Source organism: Phoenix dactylifera, unplaced genomic scaffold (assembly GCF_009389715.1).
Source record: "Phoenix dactylifera cultivar Barhee BC4 unplaced genomic scaffold, palm_55x_up_171113_PBpolish2nd_filt_p 000026F, whole genome shotgun sequence".
In the NCBI taxonomy this organism is placed as follows: Eukaryota; Viridiplantae; Streptophyta; class Magnoliopsida; order Arecales; family Arecaceae; genus Phoenix; species Phoenix dactylifera.
The window spans coordinates 3237378-3261612 of NW_024067667.1; the positions used below are offsets into that span (position 1 = coordinate 3237378).

A 24235-nucleotide genomic window follows, 5' to 3' on the forward strand; every position below is an offset into this window, starting at 1 on the left:
ACAGCAGGGGCAAAGTCGGTCTGTTCTGATACCAAAGCTGATGCAGGACAACTGCAGGAAGGAGAGATAGGAGGAAAGAAGAGGAGGGGGAAGAAGAAGAAGAGAAGAAGAGGAGAGGAAGGAAGAAGAACCAAGCTTCTCACCTGGCTCTTACCATAACTTCACACCAGGGCTTCAAAAGAAAGAGGACTAATTTTCATTCATCATTCATCAAATCCTAAACATGAGCATGGACCCATATATATAGGGTCACAAAATAACAATTAAACCCCTACGAATAAAACAATCCCAAAAATGCCCTAAAATGATAATATGCAAATAAACCAAAATGACAATATGCAAATAAACCCAATCAACATAAAATAAATCCAACTAAAATAAATTAATCCAAAATAAAATTAGATTGGCTGAATCGGCTGAGATCCATTAAGCTGGTTAGATCCTGTGGCGACCGGCTGACCTGGCACTGGTGTCCACACCACATATCGATATGGATTTCAGTGATGTAATGCATGTAGTGTGAACTTAATTAGATAAACTTATGGCATCTTTGATTGCTATATCCATTACTAAATTCCAATGGCTCTAGAGGAAAAGCTCCCTCAATCAAAATGCATACTGACCCCATTGTCACCATCTTATCTTCCATGATTTGAATTAAAGAATCTTCCACAATCCAAATCTAATAAAATAATAGAAATGCCAGAAAAAAAATATTCAAACCGATTGCGTAGGGATGACACTACCGGGACGTATAATAATGCATAGTTTATAAAGTAATCCAACTTTCGTAGTGCATAGTTGCTTTGAAATGGAATAATTTATGTGGGAAACAAAACAACCTCATTAAAATCAGCCAAATGCATGTGAATCGCATAATAGAATATTCAGGACATCTTAAAATTGTCATGGTTGTTCCCAACGATCATTTGACGAAAGTAGACAAACAAAGCATATTCTTGGCTTAAGAAAATTCATGGGAGGAGAAGTAAACATTTTAGAAATGGCGGCGAAGGAAGTCGATGAAGAAGGGGGAGCTCGGCAGATCGAGAGGTAGTACGTCGGTGCAAGAGAGGCAGTGGAGCAGGGAGAACTCGTCGACAATAGAGAGGCGGCAGAGCAGGGGGGAATTCGTCGACGCTAGAGAGGTAGTGAAAGTAGACAGAGCTTGCGGTGTGGTCATCAATAAGAAGAAGGGGCTCGGTCGGGCTAGGGATTTAAGATATTATCAGATCCCGACGATGTTTATTAGCATCGTGGTATTTTTGGCTTCCGATGATACTTTAAAGCATCATAACATAACAATGCTTTGCAAAAAGCTTCAGAAAAACCCCAATTCCGACACTACTAAAAAACATCGGCATATTTTGGCATGCTTCGTTAATTAACGACGTTTGCATCTAGCATGGGGCAAATTAATGTCGACAAATTAATATTATTTTTTTTTTGTTAGCATGATTTTGTTAGAGTACTTTTAGGGATCACATAACAACTTGTGTCTGTGAGTAATATTTTTTTTAGCATAATCCTATACTAACCTATATTATTTTTTTTTATATGCAGTCTATTTACTAGTATATATAACTCTTAAGATATACCGAATGTGATGGAATAGATAAATAAAATTAATTTTCTCTTGTTTTTCTATTCTTTTACAAATATCTTAATATAATATTAGAGCCACTGATCGCCTAATCTGTTGTCGTTATCTCTTTCATCTTTGTTGTGGTCATCATTGCCATATCTAGAATCTTTGAAAACCTCTATTGTTGTTTTATAGATCTTTATTTTCTGGTGAATTAACGCCCAAAGATTCTCTGTTTTTTGATGGATTTGTAAATCCTCTGTTTTCTTGTAGATCCTCTATTTACTAGTGAATCGACATTCGAAGATCCTATATTTCTTATTAGATCTGCATATTTTATATTTTTTGTAGATTATTATTCGAAGATCATTAATTTTCAAATGGATCCGCAGCTTTTCTCCACCACTTTTTTTTTCAACTTGAGATCTTCAATCATATCTCTTCACCGTCGCTCGAACTATTTCTCTCTATCTCCAGTTTTATTTGCTTCCTTCGGCTCATTTACCACTTAGTTTGGAATCTCTTGCTCCTCTTTTATGATGCCTCTATCTACAAACATCGACTTTTGATTGCATTTTCCCTGAATGCTCTCCTCACTGCAGCTGCCATTTTTTATGTGCCTCCCTGCTGTCACATCATTAGGTTTTCGATAAAAGAAAAAAAAAAAAAGTAAGAAGGAGGACAAATGGGTCCATGAAAAGATTGGTAGTTAAATTCCTCAAGGGTGGTTCTATATACACCCCCCCTATTGCTCAGGACACCCCCCAAAAATTAAAAAAAAATTAAATACTCTCTACACCCCCCATTTGCTAAGGACACCCCTAAAAAATTAAAAATTCCTAAATTACCCCCCACCCTCCCCACCCCCTCACCTAAATTGCTCTCTACACCCCCCAACCCCCCCCCCCCACCCCGCTCTTCCCCTCAAAACACCTCGCCAACGCCCAAAACCCCCCCGTTCCCCCTTCTCCCTCTCGTCGCCGGCATTCTCCCGATCTCCGACCACCTCGCCGGCTTCTCCCGGAACCACCTCGCCGGCTTCTCCCGAATTTTTTTTTTTTCACGGTTCGTGCTCCGTTCGGCACTGGATCGCCGAACAAAAGGCTTCTGTTCGGCTGAACAGTGCCGGACAGAAGCCTTCTGTTCGGCACTGTGCAGCCGAACAGATCTGTTCGGTTGAGGGTTGCCGAACAGAAGGCTTCTGTTCGGCACTGTTCAGCCGAACAGAAGCCTTTTGTTCGGCGATCCAGTGCCGAACGGAGCACGAACCGTGAAAAAAAAAAATTCGGAAGAAGCCGGCGAGGTGGTTCCGGGAGAAGCCGGCGAGGTGGTCGGAGATCGGGAGAATGCCGGCGACGAGAGGGAGAAGGGGGAACGGGGGAGGAGGGGTTTAAGGGGGGTTTGAGGGGTGTTTTTTTTTTTTTCTTTTCAAAACGAAACGGAGGAGGAGGAAGGAGGGTGTATGAGAAAATTTCAAGGGCAATATGGTAATTACACTAAAGGTTAGTTTGGATATTTCTTTTTTGGTTTTTGGGGGGTGTCCTGAGCAATACGGGGGGTGTATATAGAACTACCCTTTCCTCAAATCAAAAGCAGAGCCTGCACCTACGTGGAAGAAGCCTCTGCCCTTCGTCTCTCACATCTCTACTCCTTCCACCAAGAGACCCGCGATGGGCAGCGCCGCCGTGCTCTCTTCTGTCGCAAGAAGGTAAAGGCATCGCGCAACTTGACCAATGCTTGTTCTTAAAATCATCACAATACATAGAAACCTATCATGCATTAAGCTGAGCTTTGCATATGGAATGCTCGCAGGCTCGAAGGCAAGGTGGCACTCATCACCGGCGGCGTAAGTGGCCTCGGCAAAGCCACCGCCAAAACGCTCAAGGCGGAAGACGTGGCGGAGGCGGTGGCGTATCTGGGGAGCGATGAGGCCGGGTGCGTGAGCGGGCTCAACCTTCTGGTGGATGGGGCCTTCACAGCGACCAATACGGCACTTGGGTTGCACTTGTACTCGGATCTGTGATGATCCAGGTCTGCTTGCTTTCCTGGGGTTGCTGCTTGCCTGGCGACATGGATGGCGATCTCTGGTTCAATAAGGTCATCCGCCCGCTAGTCTGCTTTCTGCTTTGAGTCCAGTATATTTGCTCCGTAGAGTGCGATCATCTAAATAATATTGGATTTTAAAGATACCATGCAGAAAATTAAACACAAAAAAACCATAGATCAACCCATAAAGATCGAAGCACATCTTACAAGCACTAAGCAGCTATTGATGATCGCTGCAGCAATACCTGCAGAAGAAGAAAAACATAAAGATAGGATAGATTATCCTCTCCATCTACTCCTTTATTAATTACTTTCTCCTCAATGGATAGGTGTTCCTTAGGAAGGTAGGGATCTTGATGTCCTAGAGTTTCTCTAAGGCAAATATATATAGGAGTGGAGTAGCCCAATTAGTAACGTTAATGGGTCTACCTATTACGGAGCCCATTAACCAAATCAAGCATGTATCGTTACACCACATGACTAACACAATAAAGCCTAAAATAACTATATGGTTACAAATTAATTATGAGTTTCTTAATTATGAGTTCAGATAACAACTTAGACCGTATTACGTTAATCAAATTAAAATCAGTCCATAATCAATAGAAGCTCACCTTTATGAGAAATTCTAGCATTCTCCCCACTATAAAAGACCTAATATTTTTCGGTGCTTTTTAGAGTCCTTTTCGACGCTTTTAAGCGTCGGTAATTTTTCTGCCGATGCTTCCAAAAGTGTTGAGAAAGCATCGGGCAGGTGGGGGTAGGAGTTTTTTTTTTCCAACGCTTTTTCAAAGTGTCGGTATAAACTGGCTCTATACTGATGCTTTTAAGCATCGTATCGTTTGGGGTTGACCGATGCTTAAAAGTGTCGGCCAAAATAGGCTGACGCTTCCTTAGGTCGGCTTGCTTTGGACTCTGCCGACTCTAATTAGTCGCATCGGCCCAAGCTAGGGCCTTTGCCGACGCTTTAAAGCGTCGGCATCAGCAAGCCATGCCGGGCCAGTGTCCTATTGCCGACTCTTTAAAGCGTCGGCAAAGGCCAGCCGTGTTGTGCCAGTTTGCTTATTGTCGGCACTTAAAAACGTCGATAATAGTGATTATTTTTTAAAAAAATAAAAAAGTAATTTTAAAACCTGGATACATTACTTTCCAATACAACAAATACACAACCTAAATCACCTAGATAACAAAAGTTACGTCACAAACAAGAACTTTTCATTCGAAGTATTAATATTATCATATTTGATTACATTATGCTTTGAAAATATTAAAAACATACATATCAAATTTCTAAATAAACAGTCTACAATGTATCAAGGGTCGATGGCATCATCATCTCTATGAATAAATGAAGTATCAGCAACCTACAAAAAAAAAAGACTCTTTAGAAAGTAAAAATACGAAAGTCATTACACTCGTACAAAAATAAATTATAATTACGTAAAATATTTCAATATATTTAGTTATTTATCGGAGGGGTAAATCTCTGCAATAAAGATGAAATCTAGTCTAGCTGATCCTGCAAAGATTTTATTCAACTTTTGTCCATTTTATTAGAATACCGATTGAACTGTAATTTATTTGAAAAAGTAGACAAGGATAATTTCTATATGAAAAATCAGAGAAAAAAAAAAGGATCATTTCAACTACTCCTTTCTATATGACCATTTCACACTAGTAATAACTTCTTCTAGTTACATGATCAAATAGTATCATAGTTTTTCTAGGACCACAATCCATGACTTATCCAAGGCCCAAAATTATGGCTTGCATGAATATTCTAAATCGGGTGCATTACCCTAAGTAGAAGGTTCTGGCCACCAAAGTATAAGCACTCCTTACAGCAAACAACATATCTACCCATCAGCACAATGTCCCTAAGTTTCAATATTGCGATTTGGCATCATAGGACAGAAAGTAATAGACCAGTTTATTAATCAAGGAAACTAATTAACAATTTTAATTTTATATTTTTATTTAATTTGTTTCTATTTTCAGTTATTCATGCCTATAATATTATGTTTTCATTTATTTCTTATTTTGTCAATTTGCCATCTGATTTTATCTATTCGTGTGTATGTATATCCGAAAATATTTGATAATTTCTGAACAAATTATCAAAAAATTTTTCGTTCCAAACATTATCTAGAGTAGGTGCACTTTAATTTAAACTCAAAAACGAACATATAGCTCTTTCTCTTTGGGACCAGTTGCACCATCACAATTTTGCCGATGCCTCCCATGCTCACTCCGACAAAAATACAAGAATTTTTTTTTTTTTTCCCATCCCCACCAATCTCCCATATCACAATACTCTCTTTAAAATCGACTCTTCTTCCACACACCTGGCATATGCTTAACAGTGAAGCAGATCCACCATCCCCTTGTCTCCATGGGGCTGAACTCTGTTGAGCAAATCTACCACTTCTCCCTCGCTCTTTTCTTGAGAAATACATAGATTGACCTCTCAAGATTTGTAAGAACACAGCTAGCACTCAAGATGATTTCAGTCCTCCATAACAAGTACTTGAACATTAAATCACTTCTCGAGATGCTTCAGCTATAGATTTTTGAGATCTATATGAAGTCCAATCCAATAATTGCCATTACGAAAGAGAAAAGACGGATCATCGTGGGAGCACCTCTCAAGTTCCCATCACACAACAGTCGATTCATGCCCTAATTGCATACAGAGATGTTTCTCTTTAGTTGGTACACTTTACCACTAAAATAAATTTATTGTGAGATAGAATAAGATCATAGAATACTATCTTAATTTCATTTGATTTCTTTCTCTGCATTATATCCTTTGTGAATGAGATGCATAAAAACAAAGTGCTTATTAGGGCTGCCAAATAAATATTTTCAGAAGCAACCGGCTTCTTCAGCAAATAACCCCATCATGATCCCAAATAAATACAGACATGCTCCTACATCAACATCCTATATTATTTTCAAGCCCCTTGAACATTTGCAGAGCACCAGTTCGGTGGAGTTGGCAAGAGGATTAAAATAGCAAAGAAGAAATAAATTAGTGGAAGTGTAGATAGAAGCCATTCACGCAGTTCAACCCAAATATAATGAGAATCAAGCATAAATACTGAAAAACAGGGTGTTAACCAAAAGAGGGATCATACATAAAACCAGAAATGGTGACATGTCACTCAAAAACTAATTAAATATTTTCTCTATTTCCATTCCCGAGCGATTGAATGCAACGATGCCTGAACCTGATGCAAACCTTCGTTAATAATTTAGAAAATTCAGAAATCATCAGAAGCGGACGCTCATTAGAGACAAGGATATCTTGACCCTCTCCCATATATATGCGAAGTCATCTCTATGCAGGCACACAGTCACTCTCTACCTGCACTATGCAGGCACACAGTCACTCTCTACCTGCACACAGTTAGTATCCATATGCACACAGTTACTATCCTCCATCACACAGTTAGTACCTACATGCAATTTGGTTTCAGGGGGTACTCTGCCTTCGGCTCATCCCATGCTAATGATTCTGACCTTGGAAATGAGGAAGACCCTATCATCCTGCGTACCAAGATCCGTGGACACGGAACGAGAGTTCAAAGTTTTTTTTTCTTATCCTTTTTACATTACATTTCATATGATAGAAATTCAGGTAAGTTTATGACAGTAACTATTTTACAAGAACGAAAACATATAAAGAAGTGTCAAGTGCATCAACATATGTCATTAAATCATAATAAACGATCGTAAATGCTAGTGGCAAACTTTTGCCAGAGGTGGGTAGGTAGAGGGCGGTGAATTCCTCAATCAAAAACAGAGCCTGCACCTACGTGGAAGAAGCCCCTGCCCTCGTCTCTCTCATCTACTCCTTCCACCAAGAGACCCGCGATGGGAAGCGCCGGCGTCCTCTCTTCAGTCGCAAGAAGGTAAAGGCATCGCGCAACTTGACCAATGCTTGTTCTTAAAATCATCATAGAAACCTATCATGCATTAAGCTGAGCTTCTATATATGGAATGCTCGCAGGCTTGAAGGCAAGGTGGCACTCATCACCGGCGGCGCAAGTGGCATCGGCAAAGCCACCGCCAAACTCTTTGCCCGCTACGGTGCCCGGGTGGTGATTGCGGACGTCCAAGATGACAAGGGCCATGAGCTCTGCCGTGACCTCGGCCCCAACGTCGTCGATCTCCTACGTCCACTGCGATGTCACCGACGAATCTCATGTCCGAGAAGCGGTCGACTCCACCATGTCACGCCATGGAAAGCTCGACATCATGTTCAACAACGCCGGCATCATCGGCTCGCCAGGCATGCAGATCCTGGAGACCGACAAGGCCAACTTCGAGAAGGTGGTGGGGGTCAACTTGGTGGGTTGCTACCTGGGGACGAAGCAAGCGGCACGGGTGATGATCCCTGCACGCCAGGGCAGCATCGTCATGACCGCGAGCATCGCGGGGGTGATAGGGGCCATAACGCCGCATGCATACACATGCTCGAAGCACGCCGTGGTGGGCCTGATGAGGGGTGCAGCGGTGGAGCTCGGGCAGTTCGGGATCCGTGTGAACTGCGTGTCGCCTTATCTGGTTGCCACGCCGCTGGCGTCCAAGGCGTTTTCTAGGGACGAGGAGAAGCTGGAGGAGTTCGCGGAAGAGCACGCCGTTCTCAAAGGGAAGACGCTCAAGGCGGAAGACGTGGCGGAGGCGGTGGCGTATCTGGGGAGCGATGAGGCCGGCTACGCGAGCGGGCTCAACCTTCTGGTGGATGGGGCCTTCACAACGACCAATACGGCACTTGGGTTGCACTTGTACTCGGATGTGTGATGATCCAGGTCTGCTTGCTTTCCTGCTGTTGCTGCTTGCCTGGCTACAAGGATGGCGATCTCTGGTTCAATAAGGTCATCCGCTAGTCTGCTCTCTGTTTTGAGTCCAGTATGTTTGCTGCGTAGAGTGCGATCATCTAAATAATGTTGGATTTTAAGGACACCATGCAGAAGATTAAAACACAAAAAAACCATAGATCAACCCCTAAAGATCGAAGCACATCTAATTACAAGCATTGAGCAGCTATTGATGATCGCTGCTACCATAGATATGCCAAAATATAAATGGGACTGTGCCTATGCTAGCATGTCTTTAATCCCATATTAGATCGATCTTACACATATTTATACAGAGCCAACAAGTCTAAATAACTACATCTTAGCTAGCTCTTTTTTTGGATGAGATCCCGCATCTAGGAGCTTTGGAAGGAGCGTGATGCTCGAATCCTCAACAACGAGTCCAATGATCATGCTATGATCATTAAGCACATTGCAAACTTCCTACATCAAACCTCACGGCTCCAAGCAAAAAGTATTCAAGATTTGCTGCTGTTTGAACTATGATAGTTTCCTAAAACATCTTAGCATCTTTGCGTGTTCCATTTGTTACTCTCTTATCTCGTTGAAATCGCCGTCTCCTCTCCAGCTCTGTGTATTTCTCTTTCATCATCTCAATAACTCCAGGCGGGCCTGAAGCCATCCTATTTCCCAGGACAGGAAACGGCAGTGTAAATTGCCTGGCAGCAGTTAGGAGCCATCATTGAAGCAAGGTTTAGATGATCCATGCAACCTGTTTTATCACTCAGATATAATCGCATATCCATGGATGCAAGCAGCAGCAATTATTGGTTTTAATTTGAAGGTATGACAACGATTCCCCTGCACAAAAAAGCAAAGCACTAAACCATTTAACCCAGCTTATGGATTGTCTTCCGCGAATATTCCAAAAACCCTTCATTTTACAAAATCTATTCATGAATTTGTTGAATGGCTGGTTCATATCTCACTCTCGGTAAAAGAATGGAAAATAAGGATGATTTCTTAGCTTCATTTTCAGTATTGCAATTCACCAGTAAGTTCTCTAAATGCAAATGCTGGCAGAAACCAAGATCCAAAGCCAAAAGCATCTGAGCAGTCTTTTCTTCTCATGACAGTAGAATTTTCTGTTGGCAACTTAGTTATAAAGAATTTTCTGTCCATCATGTAAACTGCAAATCTCCATCAGTGTACGAGAAAGAGATGGATTTGTTATAAAGCATCACGCACTAAAATTATTTTTATTGCCACTAAATCTTTCTATGAACTACAAGAATTATGAAGTTAAAGTACCCTCATGCGAGCACGAGATTGGCTGCTGTTGAGTAAGAAACTTTAGATGGCCAGTTCAGGACTCCATGATTTTTGAGGTTCCCATGTAGCAAACAAACTTGCTGTATTTTTACATTCAGAGAGTTTCTTAAACTAAATCACACCTTTCAGTCCTACCATTGGCAAATAAGAAAAAACTCACGTACAAAAGATTTCCATGACTAGCTACGATGATTTACAACCGCCCATTTTAAAAGCACATAACTAAAAGGCTGCATGATCAAAAGAGCACTCAACCACCTATCATGAATAAAAAGCATTCAGCATCTCCTGGTACACCATATCGATGAATTGGTTATTCTGTAACAAAAAAACATCCAGATTATCTTTACCGCTGCATCATGCAGATTATCTTTGCTGCTGCATCATGCAGATTCAAAAAGGTGGTGTGGAAAAAAAAAAAACCAAAACTACCGCAAAATTAGTATCTAAATCACTGAGCTAGAATACACATGATTCACAAATCACCTAAGGAGGCAACATGAAACTCATTCAGTCAAGTATTACTAAAAGTGGAGGGAGGCCCAAAACACTGCACCCCAAGCCAATTACAAAACAGAAAATGTCAAGCAGGCGAATATCCCTTTTTTTTTGAATGAAAGCCAGGCAGGTGAATATCATCAGACAAGGCATTATGTAAATTGAAAATGATGAGCTGGGAGCATTATGATAACATACTAAATATCATAATGAAGACTAGCTTTGATGAGAACAAAGATGCAGAAAGCATAAGATGTGAGCGGACTGAAAGAAGGATCAGAGGAAATTAGATGATGGAGGAGACTCAAGGATTGAAAAGAGAAAAGTATAGTACCATCAGCAGGAAAAGAAAAAGATGCAGCAAGGAAGAAAAGAAGTATTAAATTTAACGAGAACAAAGAAAGAAGCATATAAGAAGACAATGGAAAAAAAAAAGGGGATTTTTTGCATGTATACCCTCTTCAATATACGAAATTGCATAAATATCCTCGTAAAATTACTATTTGCATGTATATTCTTCTTTTTTTTTCCTTTTTTTTCATATGAACCCGTACTATCTAACACCGTTAAAAAATAAATGGATTAAAACTAAAATGATTGAAATACGCTTATGAGTAGATATGCAAAAAAAGTTATAAGGGTACACATGCAAATAATAACTTTATGAGGGTATACATGCAATTTCTCATATTTAGAAAAGTATACATTCAAAAAATCTATTAAAAAAAGATCAAAACTCGGTTGGAACTTGCTAAATCTTTTATGATTCGGTTGGATTGACAAGTCAAAATACATTGTCAATTTTCTTTTTTAAAATCATGACTCGGTCAAATTAGAATATTAGGTGATCATTTTCGTAATTTTATTGTCCATTTGATTTTTATATAATTATCATTATTAAATCTATAATATCTATATATTTTTCATTATTTTTAAAAAATTAAAGCATATCAAATTTAAATTAATTATTGATGCTTAGATTAGTAAAACATTTTTTAGTGATTTGTAAATATTGAGTTATTGTTTGTTTTTTAGGCGATAATTTTGTAAAAATAGCATGATTCATTCTATAAGAATTGATATTAACATGAGATCATGTGACATGATAATATTAATCTTTTTTTGCCACCTTTTTTTATTAAAAATAACTGAATTATCTTTACTGAATTTTGATCATTTTTTATCGAACTTTTTTAGGTGTATACCCTCCTAAATATGCGTAATTGCATGAATATCCTTGCAAAGTTTCTATTTGCATGTGTATCCTTATAAAATTTTCTTTTTGTGTGTCTACCTGTAAGGATATTTCAGTCATTTCAAATTTAAATCGTTTATTTTTTTAATGATGTTAGATGGTATGGATACATATATATAAAAAAAAAGAAAAAAAGAGTATAGAAGCAAAATAAGTATTTTATAAAGGTAGACATACAAATAGCAATTTTACGAAGATATTCATACAATTTTGTATATTTTGGAGGGTATACATGCAAAAAAACTCAAAAAAACACCTCTGTTACTGAACAATGAGAAAAAACAGGAGAGGTCAAAAAGAAAACGACGAAAGAATTAAAGAGAAGGAACAGAGAAGAGGCAATTGGGTTCACAGGTTTAGAGTGTTGACTCGTACGAGCAAATGAAAGAGACAGACAGTAGGCGCCTAGGATTTATACATAAAAAAGGAAGAAAAAGAATGGGTGAAAAAGGAATTAAATAAGGGAAAGACCAATAGGATTGTAGGGTTTATAGGTCATGTTAGTGGATGAAACAAAGTTTTTGCTGGCAACCTAGGGTTTAGAAAACACTGAGGGTCAAACAGAAGGTTGTATTTACTTGCATACGACCAACTAAGTTGCCAAAGCCGAGCCCTCTTAGGTGTTAAATCAGGTTTAAATGGCTAAATGGAGTAATGGACAATTTAAAGAGTCTAAAAACTTCCAAGCTTGAAAAACTGGAAAGAAGCAATAAATTTATTTTCATATATAAACAAAGAAAGAATCATTATCATTAAAATATGCATAAGAGTTATAACAGCAACAGCGCCCATCATTCAGTATATAGGAGAATGTATGAATGCACTCCTTATTTTCTAAATGTGCATTCTCTCCGTACTTCTATGCAATATGTTGTATATGAATGACTCCAAAATTCAGTCGACTGGAGCCAAGTTCACCTCTATTGAAATAGACTAAAATCCAGTCAACGTAAAAGAATTTACAAATGCAATTGTTATTTTCTGTAAGTGTGTTTTCTACTATGTTGTCTTATGAATAACTCCAAATCCGGTCAACCGGAGCCCAGTTCACCTCTATGAGGCAGACTAGGTCAACAGGATTAGGTCAGATCTAGTTAGGTGAAATCGAAATATGGGGTTTCAACATCAAGATCTGAGCAGTCAAATGTGATCTACTATCTCCAAATTGCTTATACATCAAATATTGGGTAATCTGGAGATCTCTAGCCTGTGCAACTAGTAGTCAAAGTGGACATTATACTGTGTTATTAAAAATTTTCATTTCTGACCATCTATTGCCTAGGCTAGGGCTCTCTAAATTATAAGATCTTTAGTTTGTAAGCAATTTAGAGATAGTAGATCACACTCAACAACTTGGATCATCGTTGTCGGACCCCTAACTTCTGATTTTACCTGACAAGATCTAACTACAAATCAGGTAAGCCAGAGCCTAGTTCACCTCTATATGAGGTAGAATATGATCTAGTCCACCAAATCTGAAGTCAGATCCAGTCATGTGAAATGGAGGATAAGTCTATGAGAAACATATAGAAGTATTTAAGTTGCAAATTTAAGAAGAAAGCATTTTTATATAAAGATACAACGCTTGTCAGGAACTAAGGACACAGAAGACGTTAGATGTGGCAAGAGATTCCTTCTTCCTCTCCTATTCTTCCTCCACCTTTTCTGATATTTTTTACCCTTGGAATGGCTGAACTCTAGATCAAGAAGTATCTCATTATCTCCTTCCTTCTCTCCAATTATAAATATTAGCACTTTTATACAAGGGGAAGGAGATAACAGATCCAGTGTTCTCAATCCCTTAGTCATCATTAATAACTAATCCCTTGACTTGCATAAATATGCTATAGGAATCTCATCATAATGGAAATATTAGGTTCATTAATGGAAGAGGGACTAGCAGAATTCAAGGCCCTCTTCAGTTTGGCTAAAGCAGAATAAGAGGAATTAATTAAGTTCATTCTATTACTCTTCCAAACACACTCTTGTGGCCCCACCTTTTACCAGGGGCATAATATGCATTTGAAAAGTTGATAGCCCCATATTTTTCCACACAATCTGAATAACACAGAGTAAAGATATTCCACCAAAAAGGCAGAATGACTTTACTCGCTGTTAAAGCAGGTTACAAGTACATCTATTCCATGCTAGCCTGTTTGTTTAGTGCTATATCCTTTCACTAGCAAATGGGGAGCTAGCAAAGAGAGGTTAAGAGAAGACAACATAATACGAACACATAATTAGATTTCTCATGCACATGCATATAAGTACACATCCAAACATTCAGATGCCTATTTTGAACAACCTTACATGGTGGCCATGCTGTAAGTGCTTTTCCTGACTCCAGGACCTTCCCAATTTAGGAACTCAAATTTCTAACAAGGTCATGTCCCAGTCATTTCCAGGAATAGGATAGCTCTACTTAAATTATGCTCACCTCCCATCCTCAAAAAATAGATCATTACAAGCAAAGCAATAAGCAGCAATACTAATGTAACTAGACTAACATTATCAGAATTGGATAAATAAATGGAGAAAGCATAGAACCAGAAAATAGTACCTGCACAAGCCTCAGCAATGCATCATGGACTTTGTCTCTTGTAATAACTGGGTCATAGTTTGGCGATGGGGTGAGTGATGGAGGTGGAGCAGGGGGTGGAAAGGGTTGAAGTAATGGTGTACCATATGGCCGCTGCATGGTACCAGGAGGATGAAGTGGTGGGGCAGTTGGAATGGAAGATGAAATTGGTGGCATCATCAATGCAGAAGAAGATGGTGCAGGTGAAAAAAATGAAGGTTTAACAAGATTTGTAACATGAGTGCTACTGCCACTGCTAGATTCATGTGCTGCATCAAGGAGGGGCATCACAGGAGTGGATGAAGTTGGCAGAGTAGGGGTGGACTGAATTGTTGGCAATGGGGATGGAGTAACACTTGGTGTGTGGGAAGATACATGGATAGGTGCAGAAGGTTGGTGTGGTTGTGCAGGAATTGCTGCATTTGATACATTTCCAATATTCATAGCTGCCTGCAAAACATAACAATTCCATGTCAAGGATAATAAAAATCAAATTATAACTCAATGTGCACTGGTTCTGAAAATAATAACTACTGCAAGCAATAGAACTTTCTAGAATGAGTAAAATTGCCCTTACATTAAGACAAAAAGGGGATTTAAAAAGAAAAACAAAAAGAAAATAAAAATATGCAATGGCAGCACAAAACAAGACAAGGAACTGTTTACAAGAAGGGTACATACACTGAAGAAGTTCACAAACAAATCATCAGGAACATCTGGAACTGGTGTGGCGGCAGATGATGTTGGTGGCTCTAGAGGACCTTCAATGACAGACAAACTAGGAACAGCTTCCAGTTCCTCAAACTCACTACTGCAAATGCAGAAGAATAAAATCAAATCCCAAGAGAACTTATTTGCAGAAGTCAAAATCAGGGATTTACAAGAGATTAGATATAGCAATTATATGTGCTTTCATTTGTATATCTGCATGTGTGCACATGGTGTGGATGTGCCCATGCCTATGTGCATGCATGCTTTGTATGGTTATGTGTAAGATAGGTTGCAACCAGTAAAAAATATTCTATACGATGCATGGGAACAAGAAGTGAACTTAGTGAAGGGTTGTTTCCAAGAAAGAAATTAGGCTTCATTACAAACATGAAAACCTAATTAGGTATTAAAAACTAATGAAACTGTCAGTCATCTCGCACCAGCTCTTCGTTTTCAGTAATGTGGCATTCAAAAGGCAACCCTCCCCAAAGTGATGGATCTCCTAAAAGTGAAGCTAGTATTACATGAAGTGTCACAAATATAGCAAAGTGAAATCAAGGGAAAGTCGGACGGACATGCTACACGCAAATCCCATCCTTCTCAAGCTCACCCTAGCAAGGAATTAGCCATTTCATTAGCATTTTTTTCACCAAACAGGAAATTCCACGTACGAAAGACCACATTTATCATTATCAACCATCTGATTTTAAATATGGCAAGAAACTAACATTCTTACCAGCATCTCTAGAATCATAAGGAAATAGATCTAGTATTTAAATTGTTTTTGGAAGCTACATATCAACTTTCAAGGAATGCCTTTGCACCCCGACTCGTGCAACAACATCATAATCATCGTTCATGCAAGTTATTAAACATGATCACACCTGAAGGTTGGAGTTTGGTGGTCGTAACATTGGTACTAAACTGACAATTACCCCTGCAGAACCTTTTTCTACAACTGTGCTTCATAAATATTGCCAATTTGCCATCCTAAAGCTTCATATTGTTGTACCTGTGATTTTAAATTCGTGTAGAGAATTGTAGTTATAAGTTCAGTGTATGATTTCTCATGCCAATAGAATAAACCAATACCAAGGAAGCAACAAGTTGTTAACCTACAAATTTAAGAAACCTGTTTTTATCACATTAATGTTTAAAATGTTTTTAAGGAGAGATCTATGCTGTCAATTTAAAAACATGAAGTTTCAAGCTTCTAGATGGCTAGAAGTGCATGACTTAGAAATTTGCTCAAAAAGTTGTAGATATCACCGCAAGTTTTATGCATAAAACATCAGGATAGTCCTCACCATCAGCTTCCTCCACAGGTTGCTTGGGAGTTTTTCTTGTTTTTTTTTCGTTTTGGCGGGCGGGCGGCACGGGGGGAGGGGGGGTAGAGAGGAAGAACCAAATCAACTAAGTTGATATCTTTGAAAAGAACAAGGTTGCTATTTTAACAAGATTTAGTTAATAATTTTTGTGTAAGCTATTACAAGAACCTAACGAGGGACATGGTTCTTCTCTGTTTTAAATTAGTCAGTGATGTATGCCACATTTTACAATAGCATAGGCTCCAACACAACAGATTCAAAGGTTTTTCCCCCGTGCCATGCATTAGATGCAGCTAAAATATAGCTTAAGATGTTCCCTGGGAATTTACACAATCAAGAAACATGTTACAAACATATTATAATATGTTACAAACATATTATAACATTTAGAGTGAAATGTTATTAAAAGAAAAGAAGCGAGGAGGCCTCCAACTAAAATGGCATCTCTAGGCACCAAATTTCCCCCAGTCATCAATGAAACCTCTAATTATTAAAGACTTTTCTCGCATTCCAGCTATGGTATTCATTGAGCTATCAATGCCCGTGCTGCATAAGCATAACAACGTAGTGCCATCCCAACTATCCAATTGGTTTTATAATCTAGCCTTTAGCAGTTGAAACTGAAGGAGAAAACATAAAAAGAAGAGAGGATGGTGAAGAGCCAATTTTGGATTTTAACTTTGCCCACCACAAGCCTACCATCTCGACTGAAATCTAAAATAATTTCCCAACCAATCTAAAATGCTGTCCATTACTTAGAAATGAGGAGAGGTCATCTTCTTCCACACTTAAGCCTTTCTCCAATCAGGCAACAATAACATCTCAGTGAAAGAGCACCTGAAGAGAGTAAAACATCTTCGCTGAATACTTCATCATTTTTTATCGGTATTAGAATTCAGGTTTATTTATCTAAGTTGATCCCAACACCTTGCTTATGATAAAATGCAGCCCCTTATTGTCTCAAAAGCACAAAAGACAAGGTGCATATTCATATGATTCCTCATTACCATTGAAGAAAAGAATATCATCCACAAATTAGAGATGAGAGAAGAGAATCAGCCCAGACAAAGCTCCTGCAGAAGAAAATAATATTGTTTCCTTGATCCACATGAGGTTATGTGGTAGCATTTTTTCTATCACTATCAGTTACTTTTGCCATGCATGAAGCAAGTCTAGTAATTGCAATTTATAAATGTATCAATTTTGTCAGAATACCATTTAGAATGATGATTTCTTCCTTACACCTCATTTAAATATATAATTTTGTTTGGAGCAGTTTTTACATGTATTCAATAGGTTCAACATGATGAAATTTACATCAACCAAAACTACCACCTTTCTCAAATTTTAAGATATCATCTTCTAAATTATATACAGGAAAGCCACTTGTGTACTATCTACCCTATCACCGTGAATCTGAACCCTACACCAACTAGTTATGAACCTATTTCTCACACCTGACATCAACATTTTTTTGTTCAATTTTTTTTTACTTCTACATATAGACAATTAAACCAGAACAATTGCCACAATACCCACTTCCTCACAGCCATTTGAAGATCTTCTAGTTCTAGATTTGCACTAGACATGCATATAAGCTGCTCAGAAAAATATACTTGAAAAAGTTCATGTCAAATAAGTCTTATCTTTCTCAAAACATGTCACTGAGTTTCATGATGAACCAAATGTAGTAGAGGATCATAATGGTCACATTACTGTTCCATTCTATTAAATGTTGGTAGATTTCATGCTAAAACTACAATAGGTAGTAATTTCAAAAAAGGTAAGTATAATGTAAAAAAGCTGTGTTCACCTGAGACAATGAGCAAAAAACTATCCAATTAGTTGTCGATTATAGGTAATTAAATTATTGATCAGCAACAATACCAATTTCTCTCTGTATAGAAGAACAAAAGATGGACACATTAAATGTACAATATATTGCATAGCCACAGGTATATAGTATAAGACATGGTCCACATTACAAGAATCATTTCTTGCACCTCATAAAAACGGGAGAGGGTGCAATGAGACCATATACTTAGGAATAAATTTTATGACTAAGAGAAAGCAAAGAGGAAGAAATATAGTAGGACTAGTCCTAAAATTCAAGTGCTTATATAAGCCATGATATAGCTGTTGCAGAAATACAATCCATCAAGTTATTTAAAATTGATAGTATTAGCTATTAGAATTTTTCTTCAAAAATAATTAGACCATGCTAAAAAAGATTATAGTGTTGTCAATCCAAATACCATTGCCGAAACAGTGCGAACCGGGCGGTTCAGAGCAAAACCGGTGCGAACCGGATGGTTCGAAGCAGAACCGGTGCGAACCGGACAATTCGGTGCAGAACTGGTGCGAACGGGATAGAGGAGTTAGTTCAGTCAAATTCAGAGACCACGAAGAACAATGATGACAATTTTGATTCAGGTATGCTGAACCGGTACCGAAAGCCGTACCAGTCAGCAACCAGACCGGTTCAACATGATCGGTACCGGGCCCATACCGGAAAAACCCAGCCGGAGTTGGAGAAGAAGAGAAACAGCAAGCGAGCGTGGGAGGGAGGGAGAAGAAGAGGCCGCAGATTCCTGCGGAGGGCTGCGGGGGGGGGGGGCACCGCAGGGACCCGGCGGAGGCCTCGGCCTTCGCCGCCGCCCCACGCAGCGGCTGCTGCTCCCTCCATCCCCAGCTCGCTCGTTGTTTCTCCTTTTCTTCTCCGGCTCCGACGCGAACCGGTTTCCACGATGGAACCATACCGGTAAGCCGCCGGACCGGTCCGGTACGGGCCGGTTCAGCATACCATGATTCTGATGGTCATGGATCTGGTGGCCAGAGAAAGGTGGAGAATATGAAACTATCATTTATGAGACAGTTGCATGATAGTCTTCGATTCACCGATGAGTTCCAGTTTACACATGCTATACAGGATAGAAACCATGATGCATGATCCGATAGAGCCTACGAGGAAACGATTGCATATGAAAGACGGACTCCTCGAGGTCATTTAGGAGAACACAATGCAGTTGCAGATGATCCTGCACGTAGAATAAGATCCATAAACGTATCAAATTCTGAATCATATATTGAATCCTATTACCCACAGCCACAAACAGCTTATGACCCATACAAATATGGATATAAATATGGTGCGTATGAGGCATCGTCTTTCAGTGCTTACTAATCCTATGCAGCCTCAAGCATTGTACAAATCATATTTTGCTGCCGGCATATTCGGATGGATCCCTCCACAGCCGTATTATCAGCAAAAAGACATCTCTCAGAGCTAGAGCTTCAGTGAAAGATCCAAGACTCATTATAACCTAGAGCATGTTACTTACAGAATGAACGTACATGACTATAATATCGCTTACTCAAAAAGATGGACTGATATACCTCTTGATTATGTTAATGATCCGAATATCTACGAGAGACATCGCTACTCGATGAAATTTTAGATATTGGTATATTGTACTTTAAATATATGTAATTGATTGTACCATTTTATATTTTGTAGCTCACTAATTAATTTTAGAATATTTTATGTTGCTTCTTCTAGCATGCAATATCTTACTAATCATTTTATGTTTTACATTATTCTAAAACATCAAGACACATCATTTAAGATGCATCGGAATCATAAAAACATCAAAAAACATTAAGAAGCATCAAATTATACTTAAAATTATTGAAAAAAATTGAAAAAAATAGTTATCATTAATTCAAACTTAAAATATATTGAAAAAAAATTGGCGTGTCTGTTTCGAACCGGCATGCCATTGCGTACCATGTCGGACGGTACCTTACCGAACCAATACCGTACCAAACCGGCTGCTAACCGATACGGATCCCGATATCGATTCAGTGGACCTTGCATAATTTACAACACAACAACTTGAAGATAATTCAGCAAAGATGTTCTACTCCAAAAAATGATATACACGGTCCAAACTAGCAGATGGACAAGATATTTATGAACACAATATGGGAAAGCAAAAGTGAAGGATGGATGACAGAATAGTATTATGACCTATTGAGCATACCAAATTTAGGAATATTGCACATTACCTTTTGGTCGCAGGTACTTTAGGCTTCGGAGGGACTTTGGAATATGCATTAAGTATCCTGGATGAAAGAGAATATTTCAGTATGATGCAACGTAAATTCATCACGGCTCATTCTCATACATAATGTTAAGTTTTTAGAATATAAGGAAAAAATAAACATTAAATGAAATATGCATTAAATACCCCAAATGGAAGAGAATACTTTAGTTTGCATGATAATTATAGTCATAGCATTTACAATTAATGTAATAAGTCTAAATAAGAAACACAATCACACAATATAGGCAAGACAAAGATGATTTCTAACATCAATATCACTTAATTATACAAAATTCTAAATAAACTAAAGACCATTTGAAAAAAATTATGATAACCATCCCTGATATTATATTATCTATCATGACTCACAAAGTAAATGTAAATCGAGGTTTTAAATCTCTGGTATATTGGTCATCTCGATGAGTGGCTAAGAAAGAGATGAACCAAGATCCCGGTTTATATCATCCAATAGGAAAGTGGGAAATTTGGAGGATCTAAAGATTTTTTGAGACGTCAACCAATATTTTTGGAATGAGATATTGAAATCATGACCTATATGATAAATTCAAGATTAAATAGTATGTTTAAGCATTAATTTCAAGATCTATTAGTCAAGAAAGCTTATTTAAAGAAATAAAAAATAATAATAATAAATATTAGGCAGAATGAATAATATCATATTGGCCAATATTTGGGATTTTATATTAGCCACATATATATATACATACATACATAACATATATATATATATATATATATATATATATATATATATATATATATATATATATATATATATATATTATATGTATGTATGTATATATTATATGTATGTATGTATATATTATATGTATGTATGTATATATTATATGTATGTATGTATATATGCGTGTATATATGTATATATGTATATATCTATGTACCTATCTATGTATATATGTCTATATGTCTATATGTATATATCTATATATGTGTATATGTGTGTGGGTGTGCGTATATATATATTAGGGGTGCCTGATATGATACAAACGAAGATCTCAGCTGAGATGAAAACCCTGATGTAAATATGATAAACCAAGAATGGTCAAAAGGAAAGTTAACTTGGAAGAATTCAAAATAATTTACCTGCTAAAAAGATTTGCAATTGCTTCACAGTCTTGCGAGTTATAAAACCATATTCCATTAACTTCCTGAGCTGCATTTCGATACAATAGATATGGAACCTGGACTTCATACTCGAAGTCTCCCAATAGATCCTCCACCAGGTTATCTATTCATAAGAGAAAGTTAAAATTTATATAAAAAACCTACTTCTATAGAATGATCAAAGTAGATCGCTAAAATGGGATATGCCATCCAACTGGATTTTGAAATGTTCTTTCCTCAAATCAGTTTTAAATAGATGCTTGTTAGGTCAAACAGCAAAAAACCAAAGACCTCAACTAGCAGGCCATAGAGGAATTTTTCCAATTTGCTCATCTTGTCAAACAACCAAAGACCAGTCACTTTGGACCATCAGAGTTATTCAGTTAGAATGCATTTGTCTAAAAATGTTCTGAAATTATTCCACATCAAGTTCAGCAGCATGTTTAGACATTAATGTGCAGGAACCAAACATCATTCCATAGATCAAGATGACTAAAAGTTCTAATAAGTTAATCACCTTATAATGAGCAAGGGTTGAAGCAATACATGCTGGTGGCATGCCGACCTGGCACTACCTTGGTACATGCTGTAGCATGCCATGCCAAGTCATGCCAATGCTTGGTAAAACAGCATGCCAAATGCTGGCATGCAACCGATACCATGCTTTTCCCACGTGCTGGTAAGTTTCTGGTATGATATGTATATGATGCCATGTTGTGCCATGCAACTGGCACTTAAATCTATGCAAATTCATGACAAATGAATGATCCCAACTTTCTAAAACTGGAACACTAGTAAAGATCTTGTGTTTTATATATACATAAAACCAATTAATATTACAATATTTCTTCCATCACCAGGACAACCAGATTAACAAAGGGGACAAGACTACTCATAAGGCGCACTGAACAGAACGGAATCAGAATCTGCAAGAAGGTATATGGAAGTTTGGGTCAACTAGTATAAACATGCCAAAAAAACTGAACCCCAAGTAGTTTTTTGTGAGAATATTCTATTTGGGCTAACATAAGAGCCTCAATGTGCACAATGCAGATGGCACATAATAACACAAGGAAGCAACACTACATAATACAGAGTGCAAAACTGATATTGTCACTGATTGAAACGAACTGTAAAGTATAGCAGAGAGTTTCCTTGCTATTATCAAGCACAATGGGGCATAAACTACTTAAACCATCTACCCTATTGTTCAAGAAGATAACCAATGTTGCATGCTTGCTAAATATTTGAAAAGTTGAGATCAAAGGAGATGGTTGTCACAATTCCCTTGTAATCAAGCTGTCAAATCAGAGTAACTGGAAGATTAGGAACTGTAATTAGTTTGACTCTAACATGTTAGCTTGACTCTAACATTACTGTAACTTATAAGACCGCTTGAACGGCCTAATCATTCTAAACTTGATTCAACCCATGCCACAAATTAGAGAACTGCAGCAAACTTTAAAAGTCATCTATAACTTGTATAAAATGACAAGAATCAATGTGTATGCCCGCAACTTGAGAATATATCCAAATATCTAACCTAAGCCTTTGTTAAAAAAAACTTTAATTTTGACTTCCATCTAGTTCATTAATTAGTGCGATTAAGTCACCATGCAACAATAGGTTACAGGCAGGAAAAACTATCTGTAAGAGTTAATAATGATACTGACATTGAAAGTCTAGTTCTATACCTGTGTTGCGTCGATTCATGACAATGAATTGAAATCTAGGCTGTGTATTCCTGCAAAAAAAAAATTATACCTTATCAAGTTGGGAAAAATAACAAAGCTAAGAAAATCACGACTAAGAAGAATGGCAGAACACATACAAAGATATAATTGTAGCAGAGGGAGATACCGAAACAGCATTGTTCTTATTCTAAAAAAACATATTAAAAAAAATACTTGCTTTCCATTCATATATTAGATAAAAGAAAGGACCGAAACAAGAAATCGAAATCCAAGTAGGGACTCAAAACAACAACATAGTCGAATGCACTGAGAGAATCAAATCACCTCTTGACGACAAAGAGCGATCCTTCCACATCCTTGCGGCTCTGCAACAAATGGAGAGAAAACCACAACCAGATGGAGAAAGAGCGAACAAAATAAAATCAAGCCAAAAGGAATCGAAAAGGAAGATCGGGGCGTACCCATTGGTTGAGCTCGATGTTGAATTCGTAGAAGGTGACATGGGCGGCGGTCATCAGGATCTCCTCCACGTAGGGATCGATCCGCTGGAGGACGGTGAGGTTGAGCAGCTTGGTGCTGTGCTGATCGAGGTTGGGCATCAGCTTTCCGTTCTGCGACATCCTCGCAGGCTCAATCCAAAACCCTAATCCCAACCCCAACCCTAATTCTCAGAGGATTAAGGGGGGTTCATCGCCGGCGAGAGGGACTCGAAAGGTTTTGATTCGCTCGAATATATAAGGTATGGAGAGTTACAGAGAGAGACAGAGGGAGGGAGGGAGGGAGAGAGAGAGGAAGGTGGGAGCGAAAGCAAGGGTGAGAAGAGAAAAGCGAAGCCTTTTATCGATGGGAGCAATGAAAATGGCGGATTTCCGAGCTCCCACGACCAACTTTGGCCGCTTGGGTGACGGAAATGCCCCTGAGTCAGGGGTCCGGGTCACGGAAATGACCTCAGTACCAACTTTCGATAATGTTTTAATCCCATTATAACAGCTCCGCCGTTATCAACCATCGTAGCAGGTGCAAATGAGTCGGGTTGGCTCGTGGCCCGACCAAACTCAACATATTTGACCTAATTCAATCTATTTTAGCAGATCGATAGGATCGAGTTGGATTTTAAAATTAGATCCACCTTA

The 24235-nt window shown here is 38.3% G+C and overlaps 2 protein-coding genes and 1 pseudogene across 3 annotated transcripts; 2 read left to right on the top strand and 1 right to left on the bottom strand.

The window, feature by feature from the left end:
• The first annotated feature begins 3168 nt into the window (after window positions 1–3168).
• LOC103699399 (tropinone reductase-like 1) lies at window positions 3169–3774 on the top strand. Its single transcript, XM_008781417.3, has 2 exons — window positions 3169–3293; window positions 3398–3774. Exons 1-2 carry the CDS (start codon window positions 3256–3258, stop codon window positions 3606–3608), a joined length of 249 nt encoding a protein of 82 aa, XP_008779639.2. The 5' UTR covers window positions 3169–3255; the 3' UTR covers window positions 3609–3774.
• Window positions 3775–7273: 3499 nt separating this feature from the next.
• On the top strand, window positions 7274–8594 carry LOC120104562 (annotated as a pseudogene).
• A 1086-nt stretch (window positions 8595–9680) lies between these two features.
• On the bottom strand, window positions 9681–23915 carry LOC103718889 (mRNA-decapping enzyme-like protein). 2 transcript variants are annotated; one of them, XM_008807891.4, is made up of 8 exons: window positions 23564–23915; window positions 23427–23467; window positions 23103–23152; window positions 21388–21532; window positions 20225–20281; window positions 14799–14925; window positions 14100–14567; window positions 9681–10104 (listed from the first exon to the last, which is right to left on the bottom strand). In XM_008807891.4, the coding sequence occupies exons 1-8, from the start codon at window positions 23720–23722 to the stop codon at window positions 10048–10050; spliced, it is 1104 nt and encodes a 367-aa protein (XP_008806113.2). In that variant the 5' UTR covers window positions 23723–23915; the 3' UTR covers window positions 9681–10047. The 2 variants fall into 2 exon arrangements, with proteins under 2 accessions (XP_008806113.2, XP_008806112.2); XM_008807890.4 differs by having other exon boundaries at window positions 14799–14928; window positions 23564–23914.
• Between the last annotated feature and the right edge of the window lie 320 nt (window positions 23916–24235).

Bases quoted from the DNA above. Each gene is read 5' to 3' on its own strand.
- LOC103699399 (XM_008781417.3), top strand. From the start codon at position 3,256: ATGGGCAGCGCCGCCGTGCTCTCTTCTGTCGCAAGAAG. The intron at 3,294-3,397 runs GTAAAGGCATCG...GAATGCTCGCAG, and splicing joins CTCTCTTCTGTCGCAAGAAG to GCTCGAAGGCAAGGTGGCAC.
- LOC103718889 (XM_008807890.4), bottom strand. From the start codon at position 23,722: ATGTCGCAGAACGGAAAGCTGATGCCCAACCTCGATCAGCACAGCACC. The intron at 23,153-23,426 runs GTGATTTGATTC...TTTTTTTTGCAG, and splicing joins TCGCTCTTTGTCGTCAAGAG to GAATACACAGCCTAGATTTC. The intron at 21,533-23,102 runs GTATAGAACTAG...TCTTATGAATAG, and splicing joins CATGAATCGACGCAACACAG to ATAACCTGGTGGAGGATCTA.